This window comes from Lepidochelys olivacea, assembly GCF_965140295.1.
Source record: "Lepidochelys olivacea isolate rLepOli2 genome assembly, chromosome: 1".
Lineage (NCBI taxonomy): Eukaryota > Metazoa > Chordata > Testudines > Cheloniidae > Lepidochelys > Lepidochelys olivacea.
The window spans coordinates 259,830,009-259,843,974 of record NC_140411.1 but is presented as its reverse complement, the minus strand read 5'-3'; the positions used below and the strand labels follow the sequence as shown (position 1 = coordinate 259,843,974).

General features: G+C 45.6%; 1 protein-coding gene across 1 annotated transcript; it reads left to right on the top strand.

The window, feature by feature from the left end:
* The first annotated feature begins 3,496 nt into the window (after positions 1-3,496).
* JOSD1 (Josephin domain containing 1) lies at positions 3,497-13,691 on the top strand. The gene is made up of 5 exons (XM_084638929.1): positions 3,497-3,576; positions 3,962-4,750; positions 9,364-9,492; positions 9,613-9,807; positions 11,365-13,691. The coding sequence occupies exons 2-5, from the start codon at positions 4,566-4,568 to the stop codon at positions 11,462-11,464; spliced, it is 609 nt and encodes a 202-aa protein (XP_084495055.1). The 5' UTR covers positions 3,497-3,576; positions 3,962-4,565; the 3' UTR covers positions 11,465-13,691.
* The last annotated feature ends 275 nt before the right edge of the window (positions 13,692-13,966 follow it).

Sequence of the window (13,966 nt, the reverse complement as noted above, 5' to 3'; positions counted from 1 at the left end):
GCAAAAACATTGTCGCGGGTGGTTTTGGGTACATGTCATCAGCCGCCCCTCTCTCCGTGAAAGCAATGGCAGATAATTGTTTCGCGCCTTTTTTCCTGGGTTACCTGTGAAAACGCCATTCCACAGCAAGTATAAAGCCCTCTCAGTTCACTGTCACCGTTGCTGTTGTGGGCAAGTCTATTGTGGGGGCTGCTGTGATCCAAGTAGCCAACGCAATCATTAACGTTCTTTTATCAAGGGTAGTGACTCTAGGAAATGTGCAGGCCTTTTTAGATTTTAGGTGCATCATATTCCTGTCCTTTGCCGCTGGTGAAGAAGTCTTGCAGCCATCCATTCCAGTCTGGTTGGCGCTGTAACACCCCATAGCACTTCTGTGGTTGACACATGTAACAGCTCCAGGGCTCTTGCTCTTTTGCCGTGGCCGAGGTACCTTGCCCTACCAGGACCTCCAAGCTTTCGACACAGAAGCACTTGCAGCAGCTGGCATTGCTACACAGCAGCAGCTCCTGGGTGCCTTTGAAGCAGACGGTGCAGTAGGACTGCTAGCTGTCCTCATCGGACATGTAGCTTGGTCGGGGGTTCTGGGAACGTCTTCCCTGCCCAGCTCTAGGAGCCTTGTCGGGGAGGAGTACAGAAGTCGATTTTAAGACCCCTTTAGGTCAACGGAACAGGGTTGGTTGTTTGGACGCAGTCATTTTTAAATCGACCTAACGTAGCTACATTTGACTTAACCCCATAGTGTAGACCAGGGCTAAGTCTTCTAGCACTGCGAGGTGCAAATTCCAATTAGCAATCCTAACAGATTGACTAAAGAGCTGCAAAGACTCACCCACAGCTGGCACTTGTCCCAGCATCTTCAACTTTTTCTGGTGCTCAATGTACTTCTTCTCCAACCTTGTCAATTCAGTGTTTGGATGCACTAATTACAGCCCCATGCATTGTGTTTAACCAGGTCCTCCACACTAGTATTCTCCAAAGATTCATTTACTAGTCAGTACTCTTTGTCTCTCCATTGATGCCTAAAAATGATCAAGACCAAAGTAAAAACACAGATTTTGTAATAAATTACTTTGGGATTATCATTATGTTGCATCTGATGAAGTGAGCTGTAGCTCACGAAAGCTTATGCTCAAATAAATTTGTTAGTCTCTAAGGTGTCACAAGTACTCCTTTTATTATGTTATGTAATATACGTTATGTAACTTTGTGCATACCATTTGTGGATGGATTTCAGTAACTTCTGGCTGCATGCGGACATCATAACCAGTGCCTCATTACAACTCTTTTGGTGTAACAAACAGAGCTGATAATCAATACCACAGAACCTCTTCTTTTTTGCTGATGACAGCAAATCAAGTTGAAGCGCTCCTTCCATGCATAGTAATCTGTAACATTAAAAAAAATAATCAGCTATCATATTGGGAGAATTAACTAATAACACAGTACTGTCAGTTGATGGTCATAGTTTAATTATGTGAGGGCTGCATGTATGACATACTTGTGTTAAAGTATAATTAAAAAACACTGTTTTATAAACTTTTTCTCAAATATATATCTACATAATTGTTCTGGGTTTGTGACATTTGATACCATTGCGTTCACGGGAGAAAGGGGTTTCAAATGATACTCAACTCAACCTACTTCCAACCACATTATATCAACATTTTCTCTACCCAGAGGGCCTGGAGCTGGGAATGTGTGGTGGAGGCAGGGATTGAGTCCCCTTTGCTATGCCGCAGAGGGTGACACGATTGAAATAATGATTCTGTAGATTTTTGACAAATCAAACGACACCACCCTTAACCTTCTATCATTAACTTGCCAACAGAATTATAATGCTCCCAGATTGTAATGTCATTAACAGGATATCGAACTAGATGAATCACTGGATCTGATCTTGTATAACCCTATGGAAACCGAACTTCTGTCACACCCTATAGAAGTAACTCCAGGTTAGGGCTGAGCCATATATGCAGACTGTGTATTTGTCATCTTAAAATGTTCCCATGGTAAATCCAGAGGTATCCAAAGGGTTAAGCATGTCATCCAGATATCAACTCCCTGCCAGCATTATGCTCTCAACATTCCAGACACTGGTTTAATTCATAAATAAAGAAAACTGCAGCCCAGCAACAACAAATTACTCACACTCTTCTTCAGGGTTCATTACCACAGTAGAAAGTATTACTGTTATTGGGTGTTAGTTACATCACATATGAAGAAGGGAGGAGTGTGCAAAAGGAAGAAACAAAAAGGGTCAGAGTTAGAAAGCTGCAATAGCTATGCAATCCAGAGCTGGCACTAGGCATAAGTAGACTAAGCAATTGCTGAGGCCCCAAGCAGCAAAAGGGAGCCCCCCATTCACTTTTTATTATGGCATTGTGTATGGGGGCCCTCACAAAATATTCCTGCTTTGGGCCTCCAATGGATGCTATCCCACAACAGTGTGCAGACTGTGGGAGCTAGAGCAAGGGAGTCTCTGACCCATGCATAGGGTGTAAACCCAAAACACCATGCACGGCTACAGCCAGCTCCAAACTGCAACCCCCTCCAACTCCTCCTCTGTCCTTTGTCTCTTCCCCGGGTCCAGGAGGCCACCGGATCAGTTTGTTCTCCAACACCTTCAGTTGGCCCTTTGCAGGGGTGGGGCCCAGGCCATCAGTTGCCAGGAGACAGGGTGTCAGCTATTCTCTGTGCAGACAGCCTAGGGCTCTGCAACAATCACACACACTTACCTCACTACCTAGATACTTAAGAATTCATAGGGGAAACTGAGGCACTCACACAGTATTCAGAGAAAACATTTAAGAACATTCCCACTTTGTCACACTGGAGGAAGGGCAGCTCAGTGCAGAGAGAGATGAAGAGAATGGGCTAGAACCAGGGAGAAGGTAGGTACCAGCTCTATGTGGGCGGGGTGGGGGGGATTCTGTTTACCCCCTCCCCAGCCCTGCTGCGCTTGCAGTTTACCCCTGGCCGCTCCCTTGCTCCAGGGACCAACACTAGCTCCTGCCCCAATGTGCTTTTGCCCCCGGCCCCTTTTACAATCATTCCCAGGGGGGCCCACAAATATGTTTGGAGCCAGGCCCACAAAAAGTTAATCGGGCCCTGGCTACAGGAGCTGTTAAATGGCGGTGCTGAGGGTCTGACTCCTGCCCGGGCTGCAGCTCAAACCCTGTGCAGGGCAAGGCACTGAGCCGGCAGCACAGGCCAATACAAGGGGTGCGTAATCCACGGCGGTCTGTACGGTCCATACACGGTGGCCTGCAGGGTCGCTACTCTAGCAGGGCACCAAGCAACACCGGCTGATGCCGTGGGTGACGTGACTAACCCACGGCCAGGCTGCAGGCGCGTGCTCCCTGGCCGCGGGGAGTCAGGCCCGCACTCGGCCCAGGGGGCGAACAGATTGCAGTGACGTCATCACTCGCCTGGACCTGCGCCCGGAGCGTTCAGGCTACGTAAGCGTGTGCGAGGCGGGGACAGAGCACGCGCCGTACGTGGGGCGGGTCGGCCGCGCGCGTGCGCGGGGACACCCGGGGGTGGCTGTTGAGCCAGAGAGGTCGGGGCTGGCCAGCGGTGAGTAGGGGGCTCCCCGGGAGAGGGACACCGCGGCCGCTGCATATCCCCGCCGGGCGGGACCGGCCCCGGGCTCTCCTCGGGCTTCCCCCTCATGCGGGGAACCCCCCCGGCCCTGCCCCGCTGCCGCCGCCGCCCCCCCCCCCGCGCGGGGCGAGCGCTCCCCGGCCACACGGTGCCTCAGGGCCGCGCTGGTGGGGGGCGCCCTGGCACCTGAGGGTGGGGGCTGCCCGCTCGCGCTGCTTTCCGAGGGGGGTCGGGGTAGAAACGCCTCGAGCGGGCTCCCCGCCCTGCCCGGAGCCCCGCGGGAACCTGCCCGGGCCCGATGCGCTTTGTGCCACTGCTTTTCCTGCCGGGCTAATCGAGGCTTTTCTTCCTTGCTCAGGAGCGTGGCAGGACTTGGCGAGGAGCTCACGCCTTGCGAGAGGCCGCTTCCCTCCCCAGCCCTTGGCATCTGCTTTTCAGGACACAGCCACTCCCAAAGGGATGGAGAAAGGCAGCTGAGAGGCCCCCAAGGCTCCTGCCAAGGGCCTCTGAGACTGGCCTCATCTTACCTGGTTTGGCTTCGTGGGGGTGGGCATTTCTTCCCAGCCTGCTCTGGATCCTTTTTAGCGGCGCTAAGGACCAAAGGAGATGGAAGAAAAGGAGCGATGTGATAAATTCCAGCTGGTATCCTGATGCTAAGCGGATTTAAATCTTATTTTGATATTTTTGGAGAGGAGACAGAGGGAAGGAAATACCCCAACAGCAACTTTTTATGGGGTGGGGGAGGAGGGAGGGTGGGAAAAAATGTTACAGATCCCTACGTGATTTTTGCAAGCAAGCAATTACTAAACAAACTGAAGCACAAGAAAAGGGCTTGCCAGCTGGAAGCAGGATTTGCTGATAAAAGAAGGGATCAGTGGGCTCTTGTTTTGATTGTGGAGCAGGGGAGAAACTTCAGACTCCTCTGTTTCTCACCATCTTCCCCACAACTACCCTAAGAAAAAATGAGTTGCGTGCCATGGAAAGGTGACAAAACCAAATCTGAGTCTCCTGAGCCACCACAGCTGGCACCACTACGTATTTACCATGAGAAACAGCGTAGGGAGCTGTGTGCTCTCCATGCCCTCAATAATGTCTTCCAGGACAGCAACGCCTTCACCCGGGAAACACTGCAAGAGATTTTCCAGAGGTAGGGAGCACCCTGCACTGGCATTGTTAGTTCCATTTTTGCACTTCGTTGCTGGGATGAGTATCTGAAATACCCTTTCTGTGCGTGGCAAGGGGGAGAGGAAGGTTGTTCAGAATCTGACACTGCTGAAGGCTAGACATGGCATCTTCTCTATTCTGTCACATAAATCTCCTATATTAATGATGGAAAAACCCTGATCTTCTCTCCCCCTTCCCCCCCCCCCATGGTTTCCTGTCCCTCATACTGTTCAGGCTGCCACTGTAGGGTGCAAGGACTCAGTTGCAGATGCCCTTATGTAATAGGCCCGCTTTAATTATCTCTCCCTCCCCGATGCTCTTTCCACCTGGTTCCCAAATTTCCTCCCTTCCTGTTTTTTAAAAGGTAAATTATTCCCATCAAAATACTTTGTTTGCCTTGTGGTCAGGTGGTTGGCCTGAGTGGGGAGGGTAGGAGAGGACTGAAAAATGGGTCAGAATGAAAACATTTTGACGTAGTTCTGTCCAAAAACTTCTAAACAGCTGCAAGTTAGAGCTTATGTCTACTTCCTGTGCTGTTCTGTGATGAAATGAGTGACTCTTGGTGTTCATTTATGAATGAAATATTATTGCCTCTGTATTTTCACACAGGCAAGGTCCTGTATACTCTGGCAAGCAAGATCTAAATTCCGCAGCTAGTTCCCTATGATCTGTGACACTGTGGTGCAAATCCTGCAGCAGTTTTGGATAACTTTTAAATATGGAGTTTTTTGTTTAAATATGAAAAGAAATAATCCAGTCAAAAGCCTTGATTTTTATGATCAAATTCAAAGTGTTTTATGCTTTTCCTACACTTTCATGGGAGCACTTGTGAATACTACTCTGAAAGTCACTTCCCTCCACCAATATACTAAAGGGAATCCCCTTTGATTCTCCATCTCTATCCATAGTAGTCATTGCAGATTAATCTAATTTGGGCTGGAGGTCCATTACCAGAATCTGATAGTCTAGAATATGTGAGAAGCCAAGCTCCATGTAAATAAATGTGCAGGAACTTCATGCCAGGGGACGTGACCTAAAGTCTTTTCTGCCATTGATCAAGGTTTGTGTAGTCCCTCAATGCTGACAACACAATAGCAGTATTCTGTATCAGTGAGGTGTTTTCCCCCAGCTACTCTTCTGAGAAGCCACGGTCCCATGAGAATGGTATCCGGCTCGCCTATGTATCTTTCTTTGATTATCTCTAACACATTTTCTTTTTCAATTTTAAATCAGACTACAATACTATCATGAGTAGTCTTCAAAATGGACCATAATTAACATACTGATCAAGAAGTGGAGCTGTCCATCAATGGTCAGCAATGTGCTGGTGGTTTTGTTCCAGCACAGGGACAGAAACGTAATCATGGATCACTTCTATTGGACTGGGCTTCTGTGTTGAAGATCTTTCTCAGAAGTGGAAGAGGTTTTGCATATGGGTAGTGGAAAAGAACCTATCTTGGATTACTTGCTGAACTTAATTGAAGGCAAGAAGAGGTTGAAGGACTATGGGCCATCTTCAGCATACTGTGCTTCAGTTGACAGTTCCACTGTCTTCAGTCATCTCACTGTGTGTCATCAGATTCCCTAGAGGTTTGGTAAATGTATCCCCACCAAACAGTGAACTCACTGAACATGGGATCTAAACCTGGGGGTGACAAAACTAATGACTTGCCCTTTGAGTCCTTACCAGTCACCAAAGACAGCCTTTGTAACCGTAATCACATCTACAAGAAGAGTTATTGAATTGCAGGCTTTAATAGTTGATCCCCCAACCTTCATTGTATTCCATAGAGACAAAATGTGTCCTACATATTCATCCCAAATATATAGCAAAAGTTGGGTCCAGGCTTCCATCTGAATTAGACCACTCATATCCTGGTATTCTTCAGACCTTATTCCTATTCACAAGAAATTAGATTGCATACCCTAGATGTCAAGAGTCTTTGATTTGCATATCCACACAACATCTGTCAAAGAGGACTAGTTTGTGTTCTGAGACCTGATTAGCCAGGATGACAGTACCTTAGGGTCTTGAGGCTTACTCTATTGCACATCAGTGACATACTTCTATAATGATTCTGTTTTATAAATCTGTAGGATGGCTACCTGAAATTCTACACATACATACACAGCTGTACTTGTACAGCTTGGAATCTAGATTGCATACTCTGTTTTGGGAGTGCAGCTTTGCATTCCTTGTGTAATTAAACTCAGCTGATCTTTCTGTGGGTTCTACAGTACAAGTTAAGTGCACATACGAGTAGAAATACATAGAGGCAGCTCTCAAAGAGGAAATGTTACTCACCGGTAACAGTTTGTGTGTTACCTCTGCATATTTATACAACCTGCCCACTTTCCTTTTCTTCTCTGAATTCTACTCCTCTGGAAAGAACAAAATTGGTTGTAGCCTTACAGCTCTCTTATAAATGTGCTTCTGGACTGTTTACTAGAATGTAAGCTCTCTGGGGAAGGGTCTGTGTGTCGGGTTCTTCCCCCCCCCCCCCCGTTTGTACAGTGTCTAGCACAGTGGGGTCCTGGTCTGTAATTGGGGCTCCTAGGTGCTATTATTTCTATTACCATGATGCTCAGCAGCACCAGCCTGCATGTCATATGAGTGTAAATATGCAGAGGCAATATTCTTGAAGAAGTAGAGTTAAGTGTTTGGAAGTGGATATACTGAAAGAGTTGTGGTCAACAATCTGCAAAAAGCAGCTTTTGTGTGACCAGTGAAAGCCAGTCGAAGTTTTGGGACCATAATTACTTGTGAATATTACTGCCTCTGTTTTTGGCACAGTAATATTCTGATCATGTTAAAAGAAGCAGTAATTTGACCTTTGCTCAGAAACACACCAGTGATATTAGTTGCCTTTCCTATTAACAACTTGTTTCAAGCCTTCCCTCCCTTTTATAGGCCCATCACTTTTGGGTTGGATTACACCAACATAGTCTACTGTAGCTGCCTCTGAAGACTAGAAGCTTATGTTAGTGCAAAATGCTGCCCACTTAGGCACTGGTGGCCTGGGACCTGGCTATGTGAAAAGCTGCCTATCCCCTCCTGGTGTCAAAGACTTTACGGTAGAATGCTCTAGGATCACGGTATTTTTAGTGGACAGCCTTAGCCTGCACAAGTCGTTCCATCTGGCTGTCCACCAAAGTTTGACAGCCTTCAGGGCACAGTGTAAGAACCAAGCAGGCATCTCTGCTCCCCCAGCCATGTGGGAGGAAGAGCAGGAGCTCCTGGGAATGGAGCTAATATGTGGGTGACTTTTCTGGCTGGAAGCAACAACCTTTGGACGCTAGTGATGTCATCAAACTAATTTCTTCAATTTAGCCAAATCAGCAGAGGTCATCTTACTTCAACTCCCTCCCACCCCTTTTCCTTATGGGTCCTCTGTAGCTAGCTGCACTTGCTGGCTATTGGGGCCCCCCCTCAGCTACCCCTCCACTCTTCCTTTCGCTGCCTCCATTCCTTCCCTATCCTCTCATTCCTTCCTGCCTTTTCCTCACTGCAAAGCATATTTTAAAAAAATACAAAAACAACAAAATGTAACTGGATATTTGCCAACCATCACTCTAACTGACCTGCTTGTATGATACATGCTTTGCCCCGTGCCTTGTCTATTGAGATAGTAAGCTCTTTGGTGGGGAGACTGTCTTCCTATATTTTTGCACAGTACACAGCATGATGGGACCCTGATCCTGATTGTGGCTGCTGTTGAGGTGCTATCACACTACAACAAACAATAATGTCTAGGCAAGCTTCTGAGTGAATGTTTTTAAGTGGCAGCGAAGAGGGATTTCCTACCAGCAAGCTTAGCCGTTGAGCTATTATTGTAATAGCATTGACAGTTGGTCCATGCAGTGGTGATACTGCTTGTTTTAATAGGTTTCAGAGTAGCAGCTGTGTTAGTCTGTATTCGCAAAAAGAAAAGGAGTACTTGTGGCACCTTAGAGACTAACCAATTTATTTGAGCATAAGCTTTCGTGAGCTACAGTTCATTTCAATCTGATGAAGAGAGCTGTAGCTCACGAAAGCTTATGCTCAGATAAATTGGTTAGTCTCTAAGGTGCCACACGTACTCCTTTTATTCTTGTTTTAATAGGTTCCCAGATGCTACAGTGTTGGATTTTATAAACATGAGTTCTTCTTCCTTGGCAAACATGAAAACATACCAGCAGCCAAACCACTCCAGGGTGCTGTGAGCTCATCCATTATTATGAGTTTAGTAGGGTCAGACCCAGTCAATACCAGTACTCTTTGGAGGTTTCCCATCTAAATGACATTACCCTTTTCCTTTTGAGTCAGGGCTGAACTAATACCTTGTCAATTTCTCTGCCTGCTGGGTAAGAGAGAGAGCAGAATAGTTCAGGTTGAAGATGCCAGGCTTTGCCAGTCGTCCAATTGGGATTTTGAACAGTGAGGATGTATAACAGGATTGCACAACCTTCCCATTGAATCATCATCTTTCAGCTGAACTTTGCATGGGATACAGGTACAACAACCAGTGCCACTTCTAACTAGCGTATGGATGTGTGAACCTGGGAGATGGATACAATGAACTCCTGCAACAGTATGCTTTCACTTTGTGTTCACAGACTGTCTCCCAACACTATGGTGACACCACACAAGAAGAGCATGCTGGGAAACGGAAACTATGATGTGAATGTCATCATGGCAGCGCTTCAGACCAAAGGCTATGAAGCAGTTTGGTGGGACAAGCGCAGGTACTGAGAACCAGCTTTTAATTGCTATAGTTTGGGAAATGGCTGCCTCATGGTAGGGTTTATAACAGAGGAAGTAGGAGAAATAACTGAATACCATCTCTGCTCTCTCTGCTTCCCCAGGGATGTTAATGTCATTGCCCTCTCTAATGTGATGGGCTTCATCATGAATCTGCCCTCCAGCCTCTGCTGGGGTCCCCTGAAGCTCCCCCTTAAACGACAGCACTGGATCTGCGTCCGGGAGGTGGGAGGCACCTACTACAATCTCGACTCCAAACTCAAGATGCCAGAGTGGATTGGAGGTGAAAGTGAGCTCAGGTGAGTCTCCTTCCATCCTAATCCCCTACTCCTAGCCCCTATTACAGATTGGGCATCTGCTTTTAACACCTAGTATCTGGTACAATTTAGTTCATGCTTTACTGCCACTGTAGAATGGCATGAATTCTGATAGCAAAGACTGAAGAATGGGAATGAAATTCGTATACCCCTCCTGGATCTTACCCCATGTGTCTTATTTATGTGAAGCTAAGAAAACAATGTTAGCTAATAGGAGACTTCAAGGTTCAGGAGAGCCTGGGCTTCTTTCCTAAGGCAGCTGGTTGTGTCACCATGATGAGTGTAGATTCCTAGATGGTTAATCTGTGGTGACACCTGTAATAGACCGACCTACCATGCTCTGTCATGTTTCTTCAGATGGGGAGCACTTGACAGCGTTCCACTGATGGTCAGTTATTGCATGTGTCCAACAGAGAGATGATTTAATTTGAAAAATGCAGCTTTTTTCCTTAAACAGTTTCTACAGAGGCTAATGAGCCTCTCCCCATTTTCCTGTTCTTTCTGAGATCCAGGTAGCACTTCTGTGCTTGTACTAAATTTTCCATGTCTTTCAGAGTGTAAAATTGTGGTTCTTACCAATCATGGTCAATGAAGATTCGTGGCATTCGCCCCTCACATGCTGAAAACCATAATGATTAGCCTTGATGCCCCAAATTGATTCCATTTGGAGAATTGTGCTCTAGCAATGTCTGTAGAGCTGGTCATGCCAATCAAGAATTAGTGAATTGAGTGACAACCTAAAATTCCATGTGTGTAACTTCCAGTAGAGAATTCATTCACTCCTATGATTGCTGCTTAATACTGCTGGTTTGGAATGATTACTGTTTCAGTCTCAAGACAGTTGCATTTCAGCATTAAGTGAATGATTCCTGTGTATAAAATTTTGGGAACTTTTTTGGCAAAATATATAAGGGAAATTTAAGACTTTTATTTTCATATTATTTAAGTCCTTCTATCTTTGACTACCGGATAAATCACTCAGTCAAAGAGAGGCTGAAAAAATGTATCGGATCCCAATTCATGGGCTGCCAGTAATCATTCTGTGCCACTAGGTTTACCATGGCATCCTACTTTTTCCTGCCAGTCACTTCACCTTGGGGGGGGTGTGTGTGTGTGTGTGTGCGCTTTGAAATAGATGAGATTGCTGATCTCTGAAACCCAAAGAAGTAAGTTTGTTTATTTCAGTTGTATTACATCTTGCCAATTCACAAGAACAGTGTGTGTGGCCTTGGAGAATGGGCAAGATTTTTTTGTATAAACTCTAATAATGAGGTTAAGACTATGCCCATGTGGTTCCAAAATAACCTGCCAGGTGGTGTATGCATTTAGTTAGAAATTGAATATGTAGTAGTCAGAAAATTGATTGTAAAAAAAAAAAAAAAAAAAGACCTTCACCTATTATCTTCCTGTGTATTTTGTCACATCTGCTTATTTAATAAGTCTTTACTCCTAAAGGGCTTTACTACTTATTACAGAGCCAATACTACTTATTCTGGATTTTGTTGTTTCACCTCACTTTTGCCCTTCTCCTTTCCATAGGAAATTTTTGAAACACCAGCTGAGAGGAAAGAACTGTGAACTTCTGCTGGTGGTGCCAGAGGAGGTGGAAGCACATCAGAGCTGGAGAGCTGACATGTGACCTGGATTTGCCCTGTCTTTTCTCACTACAGCTCCAGTCCCTCCCCCCACAAACCCCTGATGTCTTCTGACCTGGATAATGGGTGCCCTAGCTCTTTTCCTCTGGAACTTCCTTTCACTGGTCTCTTCTTTTTATATTGACTGTGCAATAGGGCAGTGGCATAGGGTATTGTGGGGGCCAGAATGGATGAGGATGGAAGCCAGTCACTTTTTAATGAGGAGAGTGAGCTCTAAGCTTTTAAGCTGATTACCTTGCATAGTGCTCTTTAAAATACGCTTTGGGGATAGGGAGTTTGGAACACTCCTGCTGATTCTCACCCATGCCCTAATATCTTAAAGACTGATTGTGGCTGGACACTACTCCCTCCAGACTTAACAAAACTTCTTTGGATGGGAAGTGTCAAGCATGCTGCCTCCTCTCTGAAACAGTCTCTACCCCCAAAGCAAACTATTCTGGATACATTTGCAAATCATGGGGGACTCAGGAAACTCTCGAACACTAGCAATGGTGCTCTGTAGAATCTCCTGCTTAGTGAGGGTTTGTGCCAAGGGTTAGGGACATCCTATTTTTAAAGAAACTGTTGGGGTAAGTTGGGGGATTCTTCTCTAAAGTTTTTAGGGATTTTTGTTACACAGATGGCTTAGATGCTCCTTTGGATAGGGCAGGCTGATTAGGGAGTAGAAGTGGTAACAAGTTTAGGCTGGTTCAGAAGCATCACATATCTGGAGTAAGAGAGGCCACCAGGGGCTTGTAGAGGGTTTTCTTTGGTGCAGTATATAACATCTTAATTGTTCCTTTATGTGCACTTGTTAGTTCAGGAGCTGATTGCAGAGAAGGGAATAAAACTGAAGGTGTTTAAGAGGAAGGAGGGAGTCGTTTCCTCTTATTTTCCTCCTCTGTGGAAGACTAGCCACGGCCATGAGAGAGGAAGAAAGAGGGTGGAGAAACTCTTCTACAAATAACCTAGAAGTTATGCAAAGCAAAATCAAAGCGAGGCATTGCAATTGTAAATTTCTCTGCCTCCTGTTGTCACTAGCAGTTACTGGGGGAGATGTGTACAGGGTTCATGAGAGAGTCTTCCTGATGGTAAGGGCAGACTGTCTAGCATGGTAGCTGAACCAGGTACTTTGGTTTTGGCTGACAGACATTCCCCCTGACTGCTGAATCACCTCACCCTCTGTTCCCTCCTGTAGAGAAGAGTGACTATGACAGGGAGACTCCAGTAGGAATCTTTCACTCAGTTTTTTTTCTATGCCACCCAGTGCTGGGTGTAGTTTAATCATTCCTTCCACAGCAGAAAGGAAAGGGTGAGTTTGGGATGAACTTCACACTACTATTGACTCTTCCTGGTCAAGCTATGTTACAACTGTTTGTCTCATTTCCTAATGCACATGCTGTCCTCCCAGTTATAACAGCAAGTGTAGAACAGTGATGGAAACCACCCTGGGTAAGCCAGTGTCTGAAGCTAAACTTACAAACCACCAAAGCCTTCCCTTTGCAACAGAAAACAGAGGCCACGTGGCAACAGGACAAGAGTGGTGGTGTGGTCAACCCCGGACATCCTACAGGTACCATGCTTCAGCCTCCTGACAACACATTGGCAGTGGCTCTTCTGCATGTTCTGCAGTCCAAACCCAATGTTTCTATTTCTACTTCCTTCTTACCACATTCCAATGACCAAAACCAGCTGGCAGAATTTTTAAACACATCACAAGGAATTCTGCTAATGACTTGAAGCCATTTTCTAAAAGGGAAGGAAAAAAACAGCAAAAGAATTTTCTATGTTGATTAAAATCGCACTTTGGAGAGACCCTGTTTGCATGGAAGCTGCAAGCCAATGGATCAGTGTACAATATGCAAAGATGTTTTAAAAACATTGTAGGGCTGCCTCCCTATATTTGTATCTAATGTCACTGCTTAACCCCCAGGGAAAGGGTGTGATCCAGCTGCTCAGGAAAAGGGAAACTGTATGATCACATCCCTGGGGAATAGTGCTGTGGTGACAGATGGAGGGGAAACAGACTAATCTCACTGCTTAGGAGTGGGGAAGCCCATGTTTGTTTTCTTGCTTGTTTGGTTTTGTTATAGCCTTGTCTTGGGTTTGTTTACAGAGATGTATTTTGTTTAACCAAATATTAAAAATGGAAAAATCTCCATATAAAGTGTCCTGTCACTTCTGTGTGTTCAGCTGAATTGTTCTGTAACATGGTATGTAAAGGAAAAAATAAATTGTTCTTTGTTATGAAGTTGTGGCCTTCTTGGGAGAAACTACATTCATCAAACTGCTTCTGAACTCTGATATGGAACTCATCTAGTTGACTCTAGGTAGCCCTAAGATACCACTCTTGAGACATGGCTAAGTTATCCAAAACTTCTTACCTATCTAAGCTGTCTTAGGTTGGAACCATCTCCTCTCCCACCCCATCACAGCTAACACTGTATACATAAAGCTGGAGAATAACCACCCATCTGGGTGCAAAGCAGTAACAGCTATTCTAGTCT

Excerpts from the sequence above, each read along its gene's own strand:
- JOSD1 (XM_084638929.1), top strand. The coding sequence starts at position 4,566 with ATGAGTTGCGTGCCATGGAAAGGTGACAAAACCAAATCTGAGTCTCCT. Across the intron at positions 9,493-9,612 it reads GTTTGGTGGGACAAGCGCAG|GGATGTTAATGTCATTGCCC; the intron begins GTACTGAGAACC and ends CTGCTTCCCCAG. Across the intron at positions 9,808-11,364 it reads GGAGGTGAAAGTGAGCTCAG|GAAATTTTTGAAACACCAGC; the intron begins GTGAGTCTCCTT and ends TCCTTTCCATAG.